Consider the following 24,251-nt stretch of genomic DNA (forward strand, 5'->3'; position numbering starts at 1 on the left):
ATTAGAAACAAAAACATCCTCTTGCTAAACATGTTTATTCCGATTCAAAACATCTCCGAAAATATATAAAAAGACAGACACAAACGTTGGATAAAAGGACAACCCCTGAACTAGCCAAATACATTTCCAGTGTAGGCCTACAATACATCTAATATAGGGCGCACTCACACTAGGCAAAGCTGCCCTGTACCGTACTCAAGTACGATTGCCAGAACCCCCCCCCCCCCCCCCCCACTGTGCCACTGGCTTGTGCTCACACTAGGCAATCTCAACTGGGCCTGAGTACGGTTGCCTCTTGTACATACGCTTGCGTATCCGTGTGCGCGTGTTGGCTCATTAGCATCTGTACCGTGGCCTGAGCACACCTCTCCGAAGTGTGAGGCCATGGAATTGAACTGTACTTGAGTACGGATGGCGTGCTCACACTAGCCAAACGATCTAGACTTGAGGGGGAAAACGTACTCGGGCACGGTACAGATGGCCTAGTGTGAGTGCGCCCTAATATAGTCTGAATCATATCAATAAAAAAAATGGATTTCGAATGGATGGATGCAAAAGCACAATTCAATCACCTGAATGGCACCTGAGATTTTGGTTGTAAAAACTCTAAACAGCTGTTTAAAGCAGTTGTTACTTTAGCTTAGCCGTTAGCAATAGTTTAACCATTGACGTCCGCTGCATCACATGTGGTACCGTTGCTACAATCCTTGCAATACAGGGCGGAGCTGCGATAGGCCTTCCAAACCACCGGGTTCTGCTGGCACACGGTGCCCCCGCCCCGCTGCTCCTCCGCCATGTTCCTGTTGATGTCCCCCACACACACCCAACCCCCACCGCCCCGAGACCCAGACCCCCTCCCAGACCCAGGCGCCTGGGTACTCACAGCCCACTTGGAGTGGTCTGCGGACGCCTTGATATCGAATGTCTGGCCCGGGTTCACGACCGAGACGTCCAGGACCTTCCAGGGCCCCGTGCAGCTGGAGGGGAGGACCCCCGTGGAGCACACCCAGAAGCGGACCAACAGGTGGGACTGCAGAGCAGGGGCCACCCAGGATGTGTACAGGTCTGGTCGCAGCAGAATGAGACAGGAAACATCAGAGGGTTAAAATGACTGCCTGGCCATGTGAGGTCACGTGAGCTTGTTTGCAGCGGTTATAGTATTTTTTGGTTTTATAACAACACATACATCTAAAAAGATACAATATGTATCATTGTAACCCTGCGTTTAAAATGGGAACTGCAGTCCATATTCACAATGTTGGAGAGAGTTGTGTTGCTCACCACCCTGCAACATTCACATTTGAGACAAGCGCAATTGTTCTATTTTTTCAGCGATAAGCAACGACGAGTCCTACCCGATGATCAGCTTATAAATACGTTTTCAATTTATTTATTGTTTGCAAATTATAAAGCACCCATGTGGCATCCGTCTTGAAATCCTTCTGTGCTCCAGGCTGTCTCAATCTTTCAATTGCAACTACTCTGGTAGTTGCTTTAATCTCTGCTGATATTTCCCCAGCAATTTGATGATTTAGTCGTAGTACCCTACAATTGTTACATATTGTACTTTTAATATATGACGTTTACATTTTAGTTTTATGATCCATCAAGAACTTCTACTATGGAGTCATTTTAGCAGATGCTTCTATCCAAAGGGACTGACAGTAAATCTTTATACAGACATGTAAACCACTTCTTGTGGAGGTCAAAAATGTCGGAGGTGCACGACTAATGACAAATAGCCGTCTGAACAGCATTCTTACCATTATTAAAATAAGATCCTTTGGCAAAATTGAGAAAGTCGGTCCCACCGATGGAGGTGAGAATCACGCTGCGATTGGTCATGGGCTTCACGTGTGGGAAGACGTGAAGCGCCGGCATGCTTTGCTTGCAGAGAGCGGCTAAGGCAGGGACGGCAGCGGCGAGGGATGGGGGGACATCACAGTCGTACACTTTAGGCTGGTTGATCAGTAGCTGCTCTCCTGAAACACAGAGCAGCTATCGTCACACTCACATCTACCAGCTACTAGGCTCCATCCCCAATGTCTGCTGCCAATAATTATTTTAAAAAGATCAACAAATATGCATATTTTATCGCAAAACAATGAAATTACTACACAGTTAAATGCAAAACACTAATGTACTTATTACCTTGGCGGTTTATTTCAAAATATGTATCAACATCGAAGCGTTCCTATGTTTCGTACCTCATTTCTCAACATAATATCAGAACGGGTCTGATCTCACCTATGGTCTGAAAGTGGTTCAGTGGGTAGGTGACGCAGAGGAAGCTCTGCCCCTTTTTCATGCCAGTCGCGGGGTACGAGTACTGGCCAGTTGCCCGCGGGGGCGGGAATCTAGGCGTGCTGTGGACCAACCAGAAGCCTTGGGTTTTGTCCAGCATAACCACACCTACAAGAGGGATTGATTTTGGTCAACTGGCAGAAACAAACACTTTTCATAGTTGCTATGACACCCTAAGGACACATTTAATATTTATTATACATAAATATAGTCCAATAACAATAAGACATTTTAATAATGTAAAATAAAAATAGACGATGTGATGGAACTAAAAAGTGATCAAGAGTGTTTTGCTAAAGAGAAATACACTGTTGTAAAGTTGACAGTGTCCTCACCCTTAGTGTGGCCCTTGCTGCTTCCATAGATCCCGAGCCCTGGGGCTAGTTTGGGGGGCTGGTCGTTGTAGAGGATGTACGCCACTTCCTGGTTCTGACCAAATATGGACAACACAAACATGGACAACATAAACAGTGATATCATGTTTTTAAGATGAGATCAAATAAAATAAGATAAGATGAGTTAAGGTGTAGTTTATTAACCCCAGAGGGGTACATTTGGTTAGGGTGAGCAGCAGAGAGTACAGGACGTTAATATACTTTTTAGGAATAGGAACTGCAAAATCGAATATACTTAATTTTTTCACATGACGTCTTGAGAACAAACATATACACATAGTACACAGAAACACACCTAGGTGGATAAAAATACACACAAACACACACACACACACACACACACACACACACACATACACACGCATAAACCAACCCACAAACACAACATATACAAGAGCACCCAGAAAAACTCAAAGCTTGGTGCATTCAACTTCAACCTCCCTGACAAAAGCTCAGCCCAATCTCAGGCATGCACCCCATACAGAACAGAAGGAGGGCATGGATGGAGCGAGCCAGACCTTCTGCCCGCCGTACAGCTGTCCAACGGTCCTCCCCGGGGCCCCCGTGGTGCTGTTGGCATTGAACTTGCCCTCCGTCCACCCCTCGCTCCCCTTCTCCATCAGCAGGTACCTCAGCCCACTAACAGGGTCCTTACTGCCCGTGGGCTTAGGCAGCTTGTAGAGGTAGTACCTGGTTGAGAGAGGGGGAGGACAGCGGGGTAGTTCTGTGATTGGAGATTTAAATTAAAATGGGATTTTTGGGTTCAATTACCCTTTGAGATCGGCAAGGCCAGCAAAGCAGCAGCAATAATAAAAAAAAAAAACAAGATCAAAGTCGAAGACAAGAATAGCATGGAAATAACCCTCATTATAGGGAGAGAGAGCGCAAGAAAGCGGAAGAGAGAAAGAGAAGTTAGTATTGTCCCTAATGATTCATTAGGGACATTACTAACTTACTTTAACTAACTTTTTTGTACATACATTTATTGCTATACTGAATATGTTTTCTTGTTCTCTTGTAAACAAGACTTCAATCGCCTTTTTAAATTTTTGCTTTAGCAATATTAGAAGTGTCTTTAAATGCCAATAAATAATTTGAATTGAATAGAGAGCGAGAGACATACAGAGAGAGTGCAAGCATGTGTATGTCTGTGTTGTCGTGGTACAGGGCAACGTCGTAAATAAATACCTTTATTTATTTAATATATATATTTTTTTAATAATTAATGATGTTAACTAATTACTTATGCTCACCAATCGACCGCTTCCCCTTTATCGTTGTAGCACGTGATAGGGGAGGTGTCTCCCTCTGCTGGTAGATGCAGGATTAGCAGGGCAATGAACAGAAACATCTAGGATTTAAAAGATCGTAGGTACACAGTAGTCAGCTTTGGAGTGCATAAGACCGAAACAACAATTCACCCTACAGTACAAGCTTGTTTATGATTGAGATAGCGTCGCATTTAAAAAGATTTATCACATGAAATAGCACCATACATAATTCAGTCTACGCTTTCATTTAGAGATCATCGCGAATCCCTTTTGCCATTCGGCGAACATGTTGTTAAAGCGGGTTAAATCGATCGAATAGAGATGAATAATACATATCACAAACCTTCGACAGGAGAAATAAGTCTTGTCGACTTTATTCTATGACTTAAATGACTTGCCTTTGTTCCTCATTCCGAAACGTTTTAGTTTCGGAGTACTTTTTATAGATGAGATTAAATTTGTTGTGGGTCGTGACGTCACGCAGGGGGACCAATCAGCGGTCTCTTGAACAATGTGAACAAAGTAACAAACCTTCATTCAGTGGTTCAGTGAAGGCAGAGCCACTGAATGAAGGTGGAACAAGAGCAACCATAGGTCACGCTGTTCGTCAACACTACTGTTGTTTTAAAGTGCCCACAAAATTAAGAAATATTCTCCTGGGTTTAAATTGGGTTATTTATGGTTTAATTACTTACAATAGCACGATATAGGCAGAAATGTAAATAAAAAAACACATTATAGCCACAAAAATGTATTTGTTCTGGTGTACGGCTGTATTACGTAGTTGTTACATATACCTGCACTGGCGTAAACAGACCATTATTTCTTCAAATGACATTGCTCTACTACACTGTTAATTGTACTGTACTGTACACTTGGTAGAAGGTGATAGACAGCTAGCTTGATTCAACTATCGAGTGGTTCTTCTAGCCATCACGACAAACCCTCCTACTGAAAAGCTATGTCCCGCCCCAACCTCCGGGTTTTATGCAGACGCTTGACACAAAGGCCAACTGACCCGTTGCCTTTGAGTTCTGCTTTTTGGTATTTGTTTAAAATCGTAACATTGGACGGGTAAAAAAACAAATCCATAGTGCATCCTATTGGCTGCCCTTATCATGTGCGTTTGCGTGCGCGCGTTTGTTTGTGTGTGCGTGCGCGCGTGTGTGTGTGTGTGTGTGTGTGTGTGTGTGTGTGTGTGTGTGTGTGTGTGTGTGTGCGTGCGTGCGTGCGTGCGTGTGTGTGTGCGTGTGTGCGTGCGTGTGTGTGTGTGTGTGTGTGTGTGTGTGTGTGTCGAAAATGTAGATGTTACTTCCTCAAATCGAGATGACATTTCTGTTAACCTCATGTCGCTAGTGTCAAATGTTTCCATAAGTGGCTATTGATTTGAGCATGGCCGGCGTAAGTATTATTGGCATCTACATCATAGTGTAAATGTTCAAACTTTAAGTGGGTGATCAGGGCACAACTTGGGTGGAGAGAAATGGTAAGGTTGTATAATTGGATCGTATTTACTCTGGATGACCAACAACACAGTTGAACCAAAACTAAGGAAGTGAAAGACAGCATCCATGTTCTGTCCACTTCTTGAAACGGGAAATAAAAAACTTTGCTATTTCAGAATTAAGTCAGTTAAATTGGATTTGAGTGTAAAACTTTATCATAAATGCTGTTGAGAATGTAGACATTACCGATGCTGAAAGATTGCACACACATTTATTTGGTTATTCAAAAGCAATTGCCTAAATATGAGGCATATCTAAATGAGCTCAGTTACTACACATCATTTATTATGCAAGTTGTGATGTTCAATATATCTTAACCAACATGTTTTGCCTCTTCTGTCATGTTTTTGAAAATAAGACCACTATAATCTATCATATGCAAAGGTATTCCACATCAATCATAATTTATTTATTATATAGTAACTAATTCAGACATTCCATTAATGTCCAGTACAGTAACTTGCCAATATACTCTTTCTGTCCATCATGATACGGAAAAATACCATTCTGTCTCACAACAGGAAGAGAAAATCCCAGAAATCACAGAAAACCCCAAACCCACATTTAGAGAAAGCATGACCGCACCAGATCAAGACAATGGGCTGGATCACATTTGCCACTCAGTTATCAAAATCCCAGCCCAAATAGGTGCTAGGTCGGATCCCCAATGTCCGCAGCCAACCTGTAGGCCTCCATGACCAAATGCCCCCAGAAACCTTATCCCTGCCCCTTAACCACATGCACCTGAATTCACTTTGGATTCAGTCACTTTGGATAAAAGCATCTGCTAAATGATTGTGCGTAGAAACAGTTAAAACAACATTATTACTAATTTGAAGGTCCTTCCAAGGGAAAAGGTTTCAGTATGCCTTCAACAAGATAAGAAATACAGCTGAACAAGCATTTATCAACAAATGGATAGAAAACAGGAAGCACAGGTCACCCATTTCAAGCTTGTATGCGGGTCATTCAATAGCATGTTGCCATGCTTAAATGACAATTCCAGTATTTAGCACATTGAGCCCCCTTTCTGGTTTGTCTAGGACTAAATAGTGGTTGACACCGAAATTTTGACGATTGGTCCTGTCTCGGGTATTTGGCTTATTTCAAATCACCCCTGCCTGCTTCAGAATGGCTGGCTACGGGCATTCACAAACCTTTCACTCGGTTCTAGCCCTACTGTTGAGACAGAAAGCTGAGCGAAAAGACTACAACCAAACGTAAACAGCCCCCTTTCCTTTTCCGGTTCCGGTACGGTTTCCGTTTCAATTGGATTTACAAAATGCCAAATAAAACACGACAGAAACTGTATTTTGCTACGATACTTGATTTGGAATATCAACAAACACCACTAACCACTCGGTGAATTGCACATTTCTGAAAACAAACGTTTAGGGTTGTTTTAAGGACATGTTTGTGAACGTGAAGGACAGGTTTGTGAATTCTGAAGCAGGCAGGGGCGATTCGAAATGAGCCAAATACCCGAGACAGGACCAATCGTCAAAATTTTGATGTCAACAACTCTATTTCATCCTAAACAAGGGGGCTCAATGTGCTAAATACCGGAATTGTCCTTTAACTAACAGTGGTACCGCTGTAGAATGCCAATCAATGCTAACCTATAAACGCTAATAGGGTATAATAGCTAATTGGCTATATAGCAAATTAGCTAACTAATAAATCCAAAGGCAGAAGCACAGTCAAGAGGATCGTCTTCTTAACAATTCCTTTACATGGTCGCTTAAAAAAAAAGACTACAGAACAAGATGGCTGCCAGTGGGGAACTAGTCGTTGATGGCGGCGGCTTCTGAGCTGGGCAGTAATCTGCATGGAGATGTTGGACATAGCTGACTCAGGTCAGAAGAAGGAGCTGAGGGAACTCAGTCCTCTGCTCCTCCATGCGTCCTCCCTGGACCTTCAGCAGTAGAGAGAAGAAGTCCTCGTCGTCCATGGGCCCCGGGGCCCGGCTCCGCTGGTCCTCCAGCCGACCCTGGGCCTGCAGGGGGCGACAGTTAGAGTGAGATGGGTTAATGTTAATGTTAAGTCAGTAACGCTTTGTTTAACCTTGTGTAATAATAAGAAGGGACCCAGAGCTTTCTACCTTTTCAGCTCAGTGCATCTCTTATCAGTGTTTCCCAAGCTTGCAGTGGGAACCAACTCTGGGTCGCCTGTGCATATGGGGTCTTATGCTAACTGTTTTCCCTGCCACACACACACTACACAATGACTTATATGTGATATGCTTTATTTAAAAGTCCAGTATCTGAACAGGCTGCCTAATGATGCGTAACTATAAGCCAACTGCTACTACGAGTGCTACTGCTATGTTTGATGAAATGCTTACATGTAATATGGGACATTGATGTTAGAGACAGCTTTAGCGTCATGAAGTTTAAATGGAAGTTGGGGCTCCCTAAAAATGGGATGATGGGCTGAAAACATCTGGGATACACAGCTTGTCTCAAAATGTAACAATGCATTTGGCTCGTCTTGCCGTCGCGTCCTTTCAGTGTCCTCTACCTTTGCATATGTTATGGAGTGTGTGCAGACCACTCTCTCGAATATTGGGAATTTGAACTGCAGTACCCATTTTATATTGATATCTTCGGTAGCTGAATGGGTGGGTGTGTTACCACAGCAATTAATAGTAATAATAATAATACACACAGACCTGTGTGTTGAGGATCATGGTGTAGAGGTCCTCCTTGGGCACAGGGGCCGGCGCGGAGGGCTTCCTGTGGATGGAGAGCTGCCTCAGGCTGCCCCTGAAGCTCCGGCCCTTGATCTTACTGCTGGGAGGGACCAGTGGGCCCTGCAGCTCGGACCGCTGGTCATCGAGACGACGGGCCTGCGCCATGGCCACCTGCTCAAAGAACTCCTCCTGCTGGAGGGACGTCACGGAGGAGAAGATCACTGGGAGGAGGAAGAGGGGGAGGAGGAGGAAGAGGAGGAGGAGAGAGCGGGGACAACTTTAAAATGTGATGCTCAAAGAGGGTTTAAGTGGTTAGGTTGTCTCCCAGCCAAAAGGGGTTTGATTCCCAACATCCTCATAATACAATTGTTTACACTGTTAGAATAAATAAGATAAGATTAACTTTATTAATCCCAGGAACTCTGAGAATAAATATACAGATGGCCCTCCCCTAAATATAGTTAAATATTAACAATATTTACAAAATTGTAAATATTAACTATGGATTTGGGCCAGTAGCTAGGGTGTAACACCTGACATGTTCTGGGTTTGAAACCATATGTCTGAAGTGCTGTAGGCACGCCTGAGCAAGATTTCTAACCAGACCTTATCCAAAATAACCAGTATATAAATAATTCACTGTAGGTCACTTGGATTCAAGTACCTGCTTACTGTCAGTCATAGCACAACAATGAACTAGTGTAATCTACATAAGGAACTTAATGAAGAACTAAATACAGAAATAAAGAACTTAAAGTAGGAAAACTAGTAGATTCTTCTCAGAAAGAGTCTGAGTCACAGTGTGTCTCAGAAAGAGAACAGTGGTGGGAGTCATCGTCGTCGTGGTTACAGTATGTTCAGAGTCTCCATCTAGTCTCTCCTGTGTCTCCTACAACCTGTCGCGCAAAACTTACCGCTTATGGAAACCACAATGACAACAAAAAATACCTGTCTTCTTGTGCTTTTGGAAACCACAACGACACAGTCGCACACATGCCTGCTAGCTCTCTTTGTGTCTTCATCGCCATGGAAGATAAACATTTATTATTGCCAGAGCAGTTGAAAACAAAAAATCTAAAATCTAATCCAAATATCTCTCTCTCTCTCTCTCTCTCTCTCTCTCTCTCACCTCTCCGGGCCGGCTTGGTGACATTGGGTACGGACTGGCACCTCCTCCTAGGGACTCCTGGTTTGAGACGGAAGGAGCAGCGCTGGTCGTTGAGGCGCCGGCCCTCCTGCAGTGTGCACAGCAGCTCGTACAGCGCCTCCGGGAACTCCGGGAACTCCGGGCTCAACCAGGCCTGGTGGGGGGGGGGGCGGGATAGAGATACCTTTATTCACCACACATTCAATGCCTTCAGTGCCTCAAAAAGCAAAAGTAAACAAAAGCTTGCTTCTTCTTTTTGTTCACAGCAGATCGCTGCCAACTAAAGCGGGAAAACACAAAATACGAATGCATTTGTATTTGTATACAGACTTTAGAGAGAGAGAGAGAGAGAGAGAGAGAGAGAGAGAGAGAGAGAGAGAGAGAGAGAGAGAGAGAATTAGAGAGAGAATTAGAGAGAGAGAGAGAGAGAGAGAGAGAGAGAGAATTAGAGAGAGAGGGCGGTTGGTTGGCAGCAGAGAGGGAGAATAAAAGGGCAGTGTGCAGGGCTCCTGGAAGCTGTGGCTAACTGGCAGTGTGTGTTCACACACTGGACCCATTCTTCACAGCTCAGCCCCCTCGTTCTACTTCTGCACACACACTTTGGCATATGAGAAGAAGGTTTCTGTATGACTGTACCGGTTGACATGAGTTATGGGTACAAGGTCCGCTGGGAAATGGGGAAGAACATAATTCATGAGATGTTTGGTAGCGCCGACCAACCTGCTTTTGTGCCTCCAGTTTGATCTGCGCCTCTGTGTCTGTCTGCTGAGCGTCTGACTCTGCCTCTTCTGCTTTCTCCTCTCCGTCTGCCGCCGCCGCCGCCGCTGTGTCTCCTTCCTCCGCCGCTCTCACTTCTCCTCCATCCCCTTGGCTCGGTCCGTCCCCCTGTGGTCCTGTGATGTGGCGTCTGATCGTCACCGCAGCCCCCTGGTCCGCTGAAGGAGGTCCCGCCGACTCTTCCTCTCGCTGGGCCGCAGGTCCATGTTCTGACGGCTCTTCTAAACACGCCGGATCCTCTCCGTGAACTTCCTTCCCGCTCTGGGACTCGGGGGTCTCTGGAAGTGCTGACTGTCCCCTGTCAGCCATGACGACCTTGTCATTCTCCCCGCTGACCGGCTCTTTTCCCCTGACCCCTTCGCTCATAACAAGAAGCTCCAAGGCTGGCGCAGTGGTGACCTCTACCCTGGCCATGATTCTGTCTGTTGTAGGACCTGACATACGTCACAAGACACAGAGTTGGGAGTGACATCATCATCATAGTATATAAAAGGCGTTTATTTGTTATACTCACAACCACAACAACAACACACGATACACGATACATTGAACCCAGTCATCGCGTGTCTAGTGTGGATTCCAACGGGACGCAGAAACCAGATCGGCAGGTTGTAGCTTGTAGCCTGCTGATATTTGCTCTATAGTGTGTTACATTTTACGGTCGGTTACGTTACATTTCATGAATCACATTATTCCAGGCTGCTATTAAGCAAACATAGGCCTACTTCCTGCTAATCACAGGCGTTAGTATACACAGTATATGGTTAATAGTAACATTGACAGGCACCCAAAGTTGTGTAAAATGTGAAAGTATTGATCTTACCACTTCTGTATGTAATCACCCTCTGAATATCATGGTATAGCGAAGATGACGAAGGAAAAATTATCGCATTATTGAAATGTCCCTGTCAAATACATTTCTGGGAAAAAAAACAACACAGAAACAGAGAACAAGTTTAGGCTACATGCCTACCTAACAGGCGCTCGCTAGCTCTCTCTCTCTCTCTCTCTCTCTCTCTCTCTCTCTCTCTCTCGCTTTCGTTCTAACTCTCTCCCCCTCTATTTCTTTCTCTCCCCCTCACTGTCTCTTTCTTCCTGTTCCTCTTTCTCTTCACGAACCCCTTATTTAGAAGTCCGTCATCTGTCAGATTCGGGCAATTATGAAATATAACAAGAAAAGAGGTGTCGCTCCATTTGTGTTGTTGCTGCTCGTTCTACATTCTGGTGGGGGTTGACCATGGTGCGTCAATCCGCAGGGGCGCGAAGTTCTCCTTTAGAGCAGATGAGAACCCGAAACGTGTCGAAACACGCACGCTGCGACAAGGCTGTGGTTTGGCACACATCCTGTTGATTTGCAGCAAAAAGAGAAGTTAAGACACTCTGGTGAAACTGAATGTAATTGAGTCAATCGATCTGGATTGGATTATAAAATGAAAGGTTACTTTTCCCATAACACACTGAACTGCACTTGATTTTTTTTCTCTCTCTCTCTCTCTCTCTCTCTCTCTCTCTCTCTCTCTCTCTCTCTCTCTCTCTCTCTCTCTCTCTCTCTCCCTCGCACAGTGTCAGATTAATTTTGATTCAAAGGGACTTAATTGCCATGGGAAATATGTTATATTGCCAAAGCATTGTATTGCACGTAGCCTACACACGTATGCACGCTCACGCCATCGCTCTCTCTCTCTCTCTCTCTCTCTCTCTCTCTCTGTCGTTCTCTCACTCACACAAGCACACACAGACCCACTCGCGCGCGCACACGGACACACGGACTCACAGACGCACTCGCGCGCGCACACGCATACAAACACACTGACACTTACACACACACACACACACACACACACACACACACACACCAAACACACTACATGCTCTTGGTCCTCGTTCAATCGCTAGGGGTCTCTTGTGGCAAGTGTGCGTCACTGCTAGTTGCATGTGAGCGTATGTGTGTGAGCGTGTGTGTGTGTGCGTGTGTGAGTGTGTGTACTGGTGGGTGCGTTTGGACAGCAGTCGTCGCCATTGAGCGTCGCTAAAGATGTTGCAGCAGCAGCCTCTGACTGGCAATGGGCCTTCCAACGGCCGGGGACTAGGCATGAGCGGCCACCCGGGGATGCACTCGCTCAACTCGGTTCATCAACCTTCCCAGCACCGGTCCGATGGAGACCCGGGCCTCGAAGGCACGGAAAATGGACATGAGAGTCGTAGAGACATCGGTGATATATTACAGCAGATAATGACTATTACCGACCAAAGTTTGGACGAGGCGCAGGCAAAGTAAGTTCTTATTTATGTTTTAACGAAGAGGGGGTTGGTTGGTTTTTCTATGTGCGAAATTCGAGCCGAAAACACCAGAGGCAAAGTTTCATTAACTTCCACCTATTGTTTGTATTGTGTAGCTAGAGGCTAGTCAACTCTCACAGAAAACACAAAGTACCACTACTTTACTGTCTGCTGCTAGACCAACGGATGATTGCTATTATTCCAATTTGAAGAATTATATAATTGCATAAGTGAACTAAACAGTAAATGGGCCATAGTAGTAGTAGCCTAGGTATTGTTAGCCTGCGATGCTAGCCGTTAGCTACCCACGGCTTACTATTCAATGCAATATTATATATCGTAAGATTGGCGATGATAATAGTTTGGGTTAATATGATAGGACTTCGTGTTAACATTAGGGCTTTCAATAAATAGCAATAGCGTTTAAATAAGAACTTATCCATAGGTAAATAAAGCTAGCAGGTAAGCCGTTAGCCACATTAGCCATGCGACTGGTAGTCTGCCTGTCACTTTTTGTTTTGGTCCCCCTTGGTCACAAAAATCGATCATAAAGTAATCGGTCTTTGCCACTGGTGAAGTACAAGTCACTTAAATATTTTTCTTGCCCAGGAAACATGCACTGAACTGCCATCGAATGAAACCCGCTTTGTTCAGCGTTTTGTGCGAGATAAAGGAGAAAACTGGTAAAGTGTTGCTTTATTTATCATTCAATTATTATACAGGAATAACATTTTTATTTCTAGAATCGCTTGCTATACTAGAATGCATTCATATAATCACTTTTAGGAACATAAGAATATAATTATATATATATATAACAAATTAAGCTCCTGTCCTAAGCCTATGTTTTGGTTACAAACTATTTATAACTTATTGTAAACATATCATATGACATAGAATAGACCATGACCTAGAACAAATGAAACGATTCCTTTTAATCTATTATGGGATGTGAGCTAGTACTATTTCCACTGTTTGTACTTGACACCCACAAAGCAAGCAGAGATTGACACCGGCTGACGTCCCGATGACAGGTCTGTCCATGAGAAACAACCAGGAGGAGGAGCCTCAAGACCCCCAGCTTGTGCGATTAGACAACATGTTGCTGGCCGAGGGTGTGGCTGGGCCAGAGAAAGGGGGGGGTGCTGCGGCGGCGGTGTCTGCGGCGACCAGCTCCGGGGGAATGTCCCCCGACAGCTCATTGGAGCACTCAGACTACAAAAGCAAGTTGAGCCAGATTCGCAGTATCTACCACACTGAGCTGGAAAAATACGAACAGGTACCGTGTCGCGGTGGGACGCTTGACACTTCAGTTGAGGGAAGGGTGATGGACACATGATAACTTATAGGACAAACACTGCTTCTCCTCATACACATCATGGCCTCTGAACACTTTCTTGTTCATTAAGAGTAATAGAGGTTGATTCACAGGTTCAAACCCCAATGTCCACAGTCCACCTGTAGGCCTCCTTGAGCAAAATACTGTAAGCCCTACCTGTTTCTTAAAGCTGCAGTAGGTAACTACATTAAGATATAGTTTAGAAAACAATCGTATCTACTGCAGTTTGTTATGTTATGAATTATAAATGTACTTTAAGCCGATTTGGCTAACTAACTAAATAGTAATAAATATTAATAGTTTGGTCGCCCCTGTGGTGAATATTGGAATTGAATATGTCCAAATCTATAGAAATATAATTGACTGAAATATATTTCTTGCCCTCGTCATTTTGTCCCCATATGGATACAAATTTTAGCATAAAAACAATCTAAGATGTAATGAATGATGATTACCTTGGACATACTATACATGACATGACATACATCCCCCTAGCACCTAACTTTTAGCATCAACTGTTGTAACACACACACACACACACACACACACACACACACACACACACACACACACACACTGATACAATGAGGGCTACACATTGCAATGCCCAGCAGTATCTCTGCCTCATCCTGGCTCTCATCTCCACTACCCCCTGCCCCCCCTACTCTTCCATCCTGGCAGGCCTGCAGCGAGTTCACCACACACGTGATGAACCTCCTGCGGGAGCAGTCACGAACACGGCCCGTGTCGCCGCGGGAGATCGAGCGCATGGTGGGCATCATCCACCGCAAGTTCAGCTCCATCCAGACACAGCTGAAGCAGAGCACCTGCGAAGCGGTCATGATCCTGCGGGCCCGCTTCCTCGACGCCAGGTGAGTGGAGGGCTGTGTGTATGGAATCAGATTTGTGTCAAGATAATCAACCAGTGCTTCTAAAAATGCAAAGAAAAATAAGAATTTGAGACAGAAAGAAACTAACTGAAGCAAAAATAATGTAATCATGTAAACGTGTTCTTTTACATTTTTGATATGTCCTTTTATTTACTGTTCCCTCTACTTCTCTCTCACTGGTTTTGCCCTCACTGTCTTGCTTTGCGGTTACGCTGCCCGCACGTGCGCCCATTGGCTAATGAGGTTTTGAGTGGTGGATGCCATATGGGTGGAACTCTGCCAACTTGTCCTGTTATCATTCCAATTATGCTTTGCTTTCAGAAGAACACTTGCATGTTCTTTGCATTGACTTTGTATGTAATCAGGCCTTGCCAAAAGTTTTGCTTCGCTATGAACGCACCTTCAATCACCTCAATAACCTAAAAGCCATATACTTTCAATCTCTCATCACCTCTTACCTAATATAACTAACGTTTACTCATGACCTTTATGTTTTTGTCTTAGTTTCTATTGGACTATAACGATGGGTTTCTTTTTCTCTTTTCAATCAGTTCATTCATTTAGTTTTTCATGCTTATTTGTGTGTGTGCTCAGGCGCAAGCGGCGTAACTTCAGCAAGCAGGCTACGGAAGTGCTGAATGAGTACTTCTACTCCCACCTGTCCAACCCCTACCCAAGCGAGGAGGCTAAAGAGGAGCTGGCCAAGCAGTGTGGCATCACCGTCTCCCAGGTAACCACAGCTAACCATTCAAAGATCGAGTCATCATTATTTTCTCCGGAAGGCTTTTGGAAATGGTGTGGGGAATGAGAGAATGTGTCGTTTTTGTTTGCCATCTGAGTAAGCATGAATCATTTATATCCTGTGGTACAGCTTTTCATTAAATCTATATAACCATATATCCCAGCCACAAGCAAACCACTACATGTCACTTAGTGTGGTGCAATGTGTTTAATCGTTCACTGGGACACGGATACTAAGGACCGATTTTAAGTGGACTGAACCACTGCGTCAAATTGTATAAAAGATGCCCATAATTGTAAGAAGTCAGGGTCTCCAGCCTGGGGTCCCGAGCTGATCCGTATGGACCTGTGGTCTTCATGCTGTCGCTGTGTGGGCCGGCAGGTTTCCAACTGGTTTGGCAACAAGAGGATCCGCTACAAGAAGAATATCGGGAAGTTCCAGGAGGAGGCCAACATCTACGCCATGAAGACGGCCCTGGTGGCCACGCAAAACGACGACTCGCCACACACGCCAAACTCCACAGGTCCCGCCTCCACCCTCACCTAGAGTACCTTACCTAACGGTGTACTATGGTTAAACTGTATCCCGCGAGGGTGTACTGTTGTTAAACAACATTAGAATAAGGATGTCCTACAATAAGATTAATGAAGGCAAACTACTGTTAAGCTACACTAAAGTCAATCTCAGAAACCGTTGGTTATCGTCTGACGACGATTTACCTGTCTGGGGTTCAGGTATATTCACATAACGCACATCCGGGGTCACCACTTACTCTTACTCTCCCCTTGCCTTCACATTCTTGGTTCATATGGAAATACCTGTTTTAAGAGATGACACTGAAGCTAACTAACTGCGCTGAGTGCTCTATATGATGTGTTAAATGTAGAGAATGAGTTTTCCCATAGGGATTAATAAAAGCATAAACTAGTTCAATAAATACAAATAAATAAATAAAGGAGGATGTGCTGGATATAAAATTCACAAAAAGTGCTATATTCCAGATTTACTTCTACTACTACTACTGCAGAGTAGCAACATTCAAATGCTGCTGTTAACGACATTAACAATTTTAACTACATTCAAGATGTTGAACTACATTTCCCTTTATTCCTTCAGGGTCCGGGTCCTTCTCTCTGCCCGGGTCAGCTGACCTGTTTCTGGGCGGGTCACAGATGAACGGAGAGCAGCCTGGCTACATACTGGGAGGACAGGTACCATTACGACTCACACAGAACTCACTGATCCTCCTCTGTGAGAATCAGAACGGTGGTCTCATTCTCTCTGCTCCTTCCTGTCAGACCAACGGCAGCTGGACAGGAAGGAACACGTCGCCGCACGCCGCCTCGCCTCGAAGCGACGGATCGGACCACTCAGAGTGATGCCCTCACCCCCCCCCCCTCCCCCTGGCGTGCGTTGCTACGGCGACCCTTGATGATGAGATGAACACCGGCGAAGACAACGAATGAATCTAGCTCCACCACCCGCTTGGCTGCAGTTATCTCCTACTTTGGGTCTTTTTCATACTGCTTGTCACCGCTCATGTATATGTTTTCAGTGTGTTTTAAGAGTGTGTGTGGGTGGGTGTGTTTGGGGCCCTGTTCACACGTCTTCAGATGTGAGTCCAGATGTGTGTGTTCACACACTGGATGGTAACTTGCATCTCCACAGTCAACCTCTTGTTGGTTGGGTTTAGCTTTCCCACTCAATATGCAAATTTCCCTAGTCATCTGGTATTTTTAAAAAAAATCACTGGAATCCCTTTTTTTTATGGATGAGGCAAGCTGGGTAGCTTTACAAAATGGAGTATAGCTCGATCTCGCAATATGCTAGCACAGGTATCCCTTGATTCGCGTCTCCATGACGATGCGAGCAGTTCGAACAATCAATGGTGTCCAGTGCACATCTCCTGGAACGCAACACTACCCTGATATCATGGTCCTGCATCTCCGTTTATCCTGATGGGATTGTAATTTGTCTGTAGCGTTAACGCCTGTGGTTTAAGAAGCTGATCTGGATGTGACACCGGATCAGCAGTGTGAACCGGGTCAGTGGTTTGTGTAGCGCATTGCTTATGTTTTTATTATTGGGTATAAGGGGTTTGTTTTCCACTAGTCTTGTCTGTTACTGCGGTGTGTTTGTGGGGGGTGGGGCAGTTGTCTTGAGGGAAAACTGCATTATCATTGTTTTTTACCACACTATTATTGTCGTTTTTATTAGTGGTGCAACGACTATTTTAAAGTTTTCCTTTTACTGAGCTCAGATAGAGAGAATGCATTCAGCGAATGAGGCGCAATAGAGAAAAATCCAAAGAATTAGTGTGTTTGTTTCTCTGGTTCGGTTTCGTATTTCTACTGGGCTCCTACGTTGCTATAAGGGCGCCCTTGCGCGTCCCCCACTTACGGTTTGAATGAGTATATCCACAGTGCTGTCTTTTTCTGTACAGTGAAACACCTGTATTCTCTCTACCTCTTTTACAATAAAGACTATGTATTCACCTGTACGTATTCTGCTCTTTAATTGTATTATGATGTCAATCAATGGTTCTTCATTTTACCCTTATTGTAAAGTGTTGGCTATTAACCTATTACTTTTCATTAATTAATAGTCGAGTTCATTACTTTTGTCTTGAGAGAAAGGATCTACTACATAATAGTATGCCCATCGAAAACGTTTAATTGCCCAAAAACCCTAAGACATAACGTTTCAATGTAAAGGTTTAACATGGGTGCATGGCGCCTAAATGCATGCGCTTATCCAAACATATTTATTTATTTATTGATCTCGTTATTTGCGCCCATATTTCACTGGTGGTGAACCAGGATTCAGATGGTTTGTCCGTTTTATAACACAAGCATCTCGATTCTCGCTCGGGTTTCCCACGCCTCCATTTGGATGGGAGCGCATGGTCGAACCCCAATGTGCCGAAGCCCGCACACCACCCGTCCACTTGAAGAGCTCATTCACAAATGGCACGCGTTGCTCCTTTGTCTCCCAGAGGTGCTAAGGCAAACGTGTCAGCCTTTATCCTGAGGGTGTTAACGTTTAACAGAAGGATGTGACCGTCCGGGTGATTTGCAACCGAGAAGGCCCGCGTTGGAGCATAACTACATTAATCAATTGGCGCAAAAATGAGTTTGGAAGGACATGTAAAGTCGAGTTGATTTTACTGTTCGCCTAGACCTGTACTCACACGTGTGTAACACGAAAATAAGTATTAGTAGGCCTAGGCTAATCGAGTTTCGGATTTCATGGACTTTAATTACATGATTTATAATTTATATTAGAAACAAACGATCCTTGGATATCCTATAAATCATCAATATAAAATACAATGCATATCTATTTCCAGATATAAATAATTTGCCATTGCTAATATAGGCCTATTAAGATATTAAGATATTAGATTGAACGTCGACGTATATTTAAAAAGCCAAATACAGATACATCCACTTTCAGTGAAATGCGACCTTTTACGCGTGGCCTGCATTATGAGTGGTTTAAGTTTATGCCCCTACTAACAGTTTTATAGTTTTACAAAAGTATTATATAGTTATTACACCCACACCCATAACAGGCCTCCCTACCTCCTGGGTGGGAGGAGCCACAGAACGCGTCACAGAGCTGAAGGCTTAAAGAAGGAGTCCGGAACGTGGAGACGCAACATTGGAAGCTCGTGTGTCCTGGAGAGCTTGTCACTTTTTTTTCGTCAAAATTTATTTTTGCTATTTTACTGGAAAGATTCTCCAGCAGCAGCGGACTCGGCTCCCAGTACACTGAAATTGAACTTCTAAATGACATGGAGGACGCAACAAATGACAAAAAGGTAGGCCTACAGATCATGAGCAACAGAAGATGAACTATTGGATTACATTCATGAGTTAAATCAAATGTGTGCTTTCAATTAGCCTACATGTGTCTAATATCCAATCTCTTTCTGATAGTTTTTCAAGTCTCAGACGGAACGGCGTCGTAGAGAGAGAATGAACCGGAGTCTCGAGCATCTGAGGAGCCTGTTGCTGCAGGGGCCACAACAGCAGGTAAAGATCAGTTAGTCCTACATATGAGGAAAAATACTTTATTTTTTATTCTGAAATTTTAAAGTTACAAGTCATTATATATTTGAAGTTATGAATGTTCCTTCCTCTAATCCGGAACCTTCTCGTTCTTCCTCAGTGCGGCGACCAGCGCAGAGCTGAGAAGGCCGAGGTGCTGGAACACACCGTCCTGTTCCTCCGAAGCTCCAAGGAGCCCCGCCGGAGAGACGACGGCACGGCCGGGTGCAATTCCTTCCGAGACGGCTTCTCGGCCTGTCTGGAGAGGGCCACACGTATCCTAGGACCACAGGGCAAATGTCTAACTACGGCCGGGAACTTAGACACCACCCTGGCCGCCCGCCTCTCCAGCTCTGACTATGCCGGCCTCGAGGCCATTTCCTCCATCACCAAACAATACAAGATCAGCTCGAAGTCAGTGCGCAGGCCCAGACAGCCACGGACATCGTCGTCGGCCGTCCACGTGCGCGGGATTTCGCTTCACCCCAAACCGTATCCCGTACGACACGAGAGAAGCGCGAGAGTTGGCGAGCGAACGCATGGAGCCGTTCCCGCGCAGGAGAGGACGCATCATGGGCCCGCGACCACAGTATCCCCGGCTCCGAGTCTGACTTCGTTCCAGTCGCTATGGAGACCCTGGCCCTAGTGCTGCCCCAACAGACTGATATATTAGCCGATATTTTAATTACTTTTCCAGGCTGCTCTGGTTCGGCCTGGGGTTCTTTAAGACCCAGCCGAACGGTACCGGACTTTGAGTCCTTAATCTCCTCATACTACCTATGAAAGATCCTTGAGCAAGGTGCCAAACTCCTACCTGCTTATTTGCCGTCTGACCTCAAGGATCCCACGAGACGCCCACGAGACGTCCAAGCGCAATAATGAACCAATGACGCCAGTATGCTGTGTGTTCACGAAACGATGTTCTCCTGTCATATTTATCCTGTCTTTTTGCACACTAATTTATTATCTCCCTATGGTGAGCTGTATGTTATTATGTTTTTTAGAAAAATTAAAAAATTCTCAATGAAATTATTGTTTGTGCCTTTTTTTTGTGTGTGTATATAGGCTAATATTTATCTGAACATATTGTTGCAATTGTACATATGTGGGTTTATCTTGGTGATAGATTAATAATACACTAATACACAAATATAAGAAAATGTACTAACCTATCTGACAGCTGCTCCAAAGCTGCAATCTTGTTGGAATACTTTATTGCCTCCGCCTCTTGCACCTCAACAAGATAAAAATAGTTTGTTTTTACCTCCCAACATCTCGACTTCCGTACGTTCTCCTGTCACGCGCCACAGTTGACACCTCTGGCGCGCCGGGAGTTCCGGCCAAGTGACGCTGCTCGTTTGTCTAGTGAGCGGAGCGCGTGCTCACTATTCTAGGTTCACGGGGAAAGCGCGTGCCTAACACCTCGGGCTCTTTGATATTACACTTCAAACGACTTGACTTTTACCGACTATATGCCACCAAGCTCTTGCAGTTTTGTGTCCATTGTATTTCCCTATATCTTCAATTTATTCAACAGTAATCCATTTACCTATCGGGAGCTAAGAAATGACCCCGCATGAGTTGTTACATTTAGAACAAGAAAAGAAGAAAAAAAACGCATATGCTTTACGAATGCTTTACGCTTCGACGATACAACGAATGTATGTGGATCGATGCACAAACGTATTCATCATACTATATCAAAATGTTTTTTCTCTTTTAATGACATAAAGGCAGGCAGTTGTGAATTAATTTTAATTAAACGAAGCCTTCCGAAACGACAGTTGTGACCGACGCGCCCTGGTGGTGGTGGGAAAATATTTAGGAGAGAGGGAGACATTTGCACTTTATGGGTAGGCCTACGTCACCGAGATAAAATGCCATCTCACAAGCACCCCAGCACATGTATGGTACCAGCGTGTTAACCTGGATTCTTATGAACCTAAATTCTTCCACTTTTAACTCACACACACTTTGCCTGTAACATCCTATAGTTTTCAACTTTGTATTATTATATAATTCACATATATTAAGCTTTTATCCTTACTCCATAAATCAGCCCAACAAAGATTTTCATTCAGCACCCAAACCAACCATGACTATGTTATCTATAGGTACATACGGTGACATTTTAATTTAATTGGATTAACAAACAACAAAACGTTGCCTTCAAATAATGTCAAACTAGAAACATTCCCTTCCTCTGAAACTCCATCGGACGAAAGGTGTCACATCAACCCGACTCATTGATCGAATTAAGGGGTCGACAGTTCAAGCAGACATACACGGAGAGAAGCTCGTTCCCATGGGAAAGAAGAAACCCACACTTCACTTTATTAGCCTGCGTGTTGGTATTGGCATCACGGTGGATGGTGTCTAACGGTCCCACCAACACTCACAAATACACGAGCGCGTCTGTCTCTAATGCAAACCAGCATTAGAGGATCATTTCACACCAAGACACCCCAGCCCGGGTGTCTTTTTAGGGTGAATACCGTATTTGATTACATTATACTGACGGACATTACGCACACCTTTTCGCATGGAGCCGTTTTTAGTGCCGAGTCATTTAAACAACCCAACCTAATGTTCCGTAATGCATTCCCTTATATTTCCTAAATCTCGGTTATATCTCATACCCTTCCAAAAATACACCGTACACATACCTCAGGGTTTCTGCAGGGACGTTTAGCCAACTTTCAGTTTCACAGTTTTATGATCCAGTTATACATATTTTATCTATTTATTATATATTTAGGCCTATTTATGCATTTTATGTGATTTATATTAATGCGTTCGTTCGTTAATAAGTTTAGCTATTTACTTTACAGTTTGTTTATTTTAAATAACACACACACACACACACACACACACACACACACACACACACACACACACACACACACACACACACACACACACACACACACACACACACACACACACACACACTCAATGTCGTGGGAAGATATTTTAGAGATTGTTCTCATGGGGACAGAGAGCACGTGGCTGCATTTGCAGTTTATGACCTGTTAGAATTGGTGCATCGTTCCGTGAGTTCGGATCACCTGGACGTTCCCACGGGCACACTTCGCCTGTCTCCTGCAAAGCATCGCTGCTGAACAGCCGCTGTGGCAAGCGGCTGTTCATTCATTGGCTGGTTTCACACATTTGACGCACACATTTTTGGTCACAATAACTGCTTTATCAAACAAACCCCACATCAACTGTCTGTAGACACGTGTCTATACGCGATATCAAAATAATATTCGGAATTACAGATTTGTAATTGATGCCGTTCACATCTCCAGTGATCTTTCACAATGGCCGATATTTCAAGTGGAGAGTGTGTATTTTATCTAGGCTGCGTTCTTCATTCATGAGTATTTGACAGAATGACGAAAATATAAATACAAGCTACATTGTCTCAACATTTGAATAGAAAACTGTAGCTTTAAATTAACATTCAGAGAAAGGGATTTCCATATAATTAGGTGTAAACGGAACGGGTGTGAAATCGTTTGTTATGCAGACCCACTCCGTCTTTATTATGCACATGAATTGCTGACACGTGTTGGATTCGGACGTTGTCCGCTCGCCAAGGCGCGTGCCCCTACCCCAGGGGGTTGGTGTCTGCAGAACATTAAAGAGCTTTTCTCACCCCCAATTCAAAACATAATGAAATCAGAAAGAAGTGTTATCCTGGGAGGACGTGTGTGCACCGTCCTCTGCTGCAGGGGACCTCCTCTTTGTGACTTGGTTGGATTCGTTAGTCTTTAAATTAATTGTATTATACTATGTATTACTATTTATTTTTTTAATAATATTTTTTGTAATCTTCATTACATTTACACGCAATTAAATACAGGTTTGTATGTATGTATGTATGTATGTATGTATGTATGTATGTATGTATGTATGTATGTATGTATGTAGGGTATGTATGTATGTATGCATGTATGCATGTTTGTATGTCTCTATGGCAATATGTATGTATGTATGTATGTAGGCCTATGTCTGTATGTCTGCATGTATTATTATTACGACTGTTTATTATTATTATAACACCTGTCAATCAATATCTGACGCAGACACATTCACTTTTTAGGGTTAAACGCAGAGCTGTTGCCTAATATTCATAAATTTCGGTTTCTGCTTTTCTTTCGTCTGGGCTAGTTCGTTTACCAAATGCTCCTGGATCGTGGGAGAACGTTTTCCTCTCGTTCACAAGAAGGAGACAAAATGGGAGATCCGCGCGTATTTACAATTTATTACGTGTTAAAATGAATACGTGGTTAAAAACGACTGCTTTGAAGACCGCAGATCACACGTTCACACGTCGTAGCCGGACACTCGTAAAATGACGCAAATGTTCTAGTTATTATGAGTGTTAAAATGTAAATTCTTATATGCCTACAGTAGCCCGAAAATAAGTCACAATTTGCGCGCGTCTTAGCGCGCGCAAATTGCGCCCCTATTCGCGCGTGCTGTCCCGACAACATGAATTATTTGAAAAATAATTAACTTTAAACGTGTCTTTATGAACAGGCCCGTATTTGTTTAATGCAATTCTAGCTGTTTTACATCCTTATCTTAAAGATTGCTAGTATTCTGATTCGCCAATGGCCATTAACTTTAGTTTTGCAGGCCTCCGGAGCTGTAAAACGGGATTTACAACCCAAAACAGGTCTTCTGTCGTGTAGAGATCCGCTGCTGGTGTGAACAACACCGCATAGACTTCCTTTGAAAAGAAAAACCCTTTCATCTCCCGAGTTCACACCTGAGCTGTGAGCGCACGCTCGCACACTTCACACACTCGTCATAAACAAGAAAGGCGCGTGCCTCGTTGCAAGACAC

General features: G+C 44.1%; 4 protein-coding genes across 4 annotated transcripts; 2 read left to right on the top strand and 2 right to left on the bottom strand.

The window, feature by feature from the left end:
* Positions 1–25: 25 nt before the first annotated feature.
* Positions 26–4,428, bottom strand: dnase2 (deoxyribonuclease II, lysosomal). The gene is made up of 7 exons (XM_084472406.1): positions 4,314–4,428; positions 3,953–4,050; positions 3,218–3,389; positions 2,640–2,733; positions 2,248–2,412; positions 1,764–1,982; positions 26–1,065 (listed from the first exon to the last, which is right to left on the bottom strand). The coding sequence occupies exons 2-7, from the start codon at positions 4,048–4,050 to the stop codon at positions 659–661; spliced, it is 1,155 nt and encodes a 384-aa protein (XP_084328532.1). The 5' UTR covers positions 4,314–4,428; the 3' UTR covers positions 26–658.
* A 1,441-nt stretch (positions 4,429–5,869) lies between these two features.
* Positions 5,870–11,319, bottom strand: gpsm3 (G protein signaling modulator 3). Its single transcript, XM_084471463.1, has 5 exons — positions 10,915–11,319; positions 10,035–10,525; positions 9,297–9,468; positions 8,147–8,388; positions 5,870–7,471 (listed from the first exon to the last, which is right to left on the bottom strand). Exons 2-5 carry the CDS (start codon positions 10,503–10,505, stop codon positions 7,328–7,330), a joined length of 1,029 nt encoding a protein of 342 aa, XP_084327589.1. The 5' UTR covers positions 10,506–10,525; positions 10,915–11,319; the 3' UTR covers positions 5,870–7,327.
* Positions 11,320–12,023: 704 nt separating this feature from the next.
* pbx2 (pre-B-cell leukemia homeobox 2) lies at positions 12,024–17,842 on the top strand. Its single transcript, XM_084471763.1, has 8 exons — positions 12,024–12,365; positions 12,981–13,054; positions 13,406–13,650; positions 14,392–14,582; positions 15,195–15,330; positions 15,724–15,865; positions 16,459–16,553; positions 16,641–17,842. The coding sequence occupies exons 1-8, from the start codon at positions 12,127–12,129 to the stop codon at positions 16,719–16,721; spliced, it is 1,203 nt and encodes a 400-aa protein (XP_084327889.1). The 5' UTR covers positions 12,024–12,126; the 3' UTR covers positions 16,722–17,842.
* A 1,296-nt stretch (positions 17,843–19,138) lies between these two features.
* On the top strand, positions 19,139–20,040 carry LOC311351247 (transcription factor HES-4-B-like; the record flags this gene model as incomplete). Its single annotated transcript, XM_084471350.1, has 3 exons — positions 19,139–19,165; positions 19,284–19,379; positions 19,516–20,040. 3 exons carry the CDS (start codon positions 19,139–19,141, stop codon positions 20,038–20,040), a joined length of 648 nt encoding a protein of 215 aa, XP_084327476.1.
* Positions 20,041–24,251: the final 4,211 nt, after the last annotated feature.

This window comes from Micromesistius poutassou (assembly GCF_964030765.1).
Source record: "Micromesistius poutassou genome assembly, chromosome: 8".
Lineage (NCBI taxonomy): Eukaryota > Metazoa > Chordata > Actinopteri > Gadiformes > Gadidae > Micromesistius > Micromesistius poutassou.

What these genes read in the sequence shown, in the direction of transcription:
- pbx2 (XM_084471763.1), top strand. Translation starts at nt 12,127, where the DNA reads ATGTTGCAGCAGCAGCCTCTGACTGGCAATGGGCCTTCCAACGGCCGG. An exon ending in TTGGACGAGGCGCAGGCAAA is followed by an intron (nt 12,366 to 12,980) that starts GTAAGTTCTTAT and finishes TTTCTTGCCCAG; the next exon opens with GAAACATGCACTGAACTGCC. An exon ending in CGAGATAAAGGAGAAAACTG is followed by an intron (nt 13,055 to 13,405) that starts GTAAAGTGTTGC and finishes TCCCGATGACAG; the next exon opens with GTCTGTCCATGAGAAACAAC.
- dnase2 (XM_084472406.1), bottom strand. Translation starts at nt 4,050, where the DNA reads ATGTTTCTGTTCATTGCCCTGCTAATCCTGCATCTACCAGCAGAGGGA. An exon ending in AAAGGGGAAGCGGTCGATTG is followed by an intron (nt 3,390 to 3,952) that starts GTGAGCATAAGT and finishes TCTCTCAACCAG; the next exon opens with GTACTACCTCTACAAGCTGC. An exon ending in GAACCACTTTCAGACCATAG is followed by an intron (nt 1,983 to 2,247) that starts GTGAGATCAGAC and finishes TCTGTGTTTCAG; the next exon opens with GAGAGCAGCTACTGATCAAC.
- gpsm3 (XM_084471463.1), bottom strand. Translation starts at nt 10,505, where the DNA reads ATGGCCAGGGTAGAGGTCACCACTGCGCCAGCCTTGGAGCTTCTTGTT. An exon ending in AACTGGAGGCACAAAAGCAG is followed by an intron (nt 9,469 to 10,034) that starts GTTGGTCGGCGC and finishes CCCCCCCACCAG; the next exon opens with GCCTGGTTGAGCCCGGAGTT. An exon ending in CACCAAGCCGGCCCGGAGAG is followed by an intron (nt 8,389 to 9,296) that starts GTGAGAGAGAGA and finishes TCCTCCTCCCAG; the next exon opens with TGATCTTCTCCTCCGTGACG.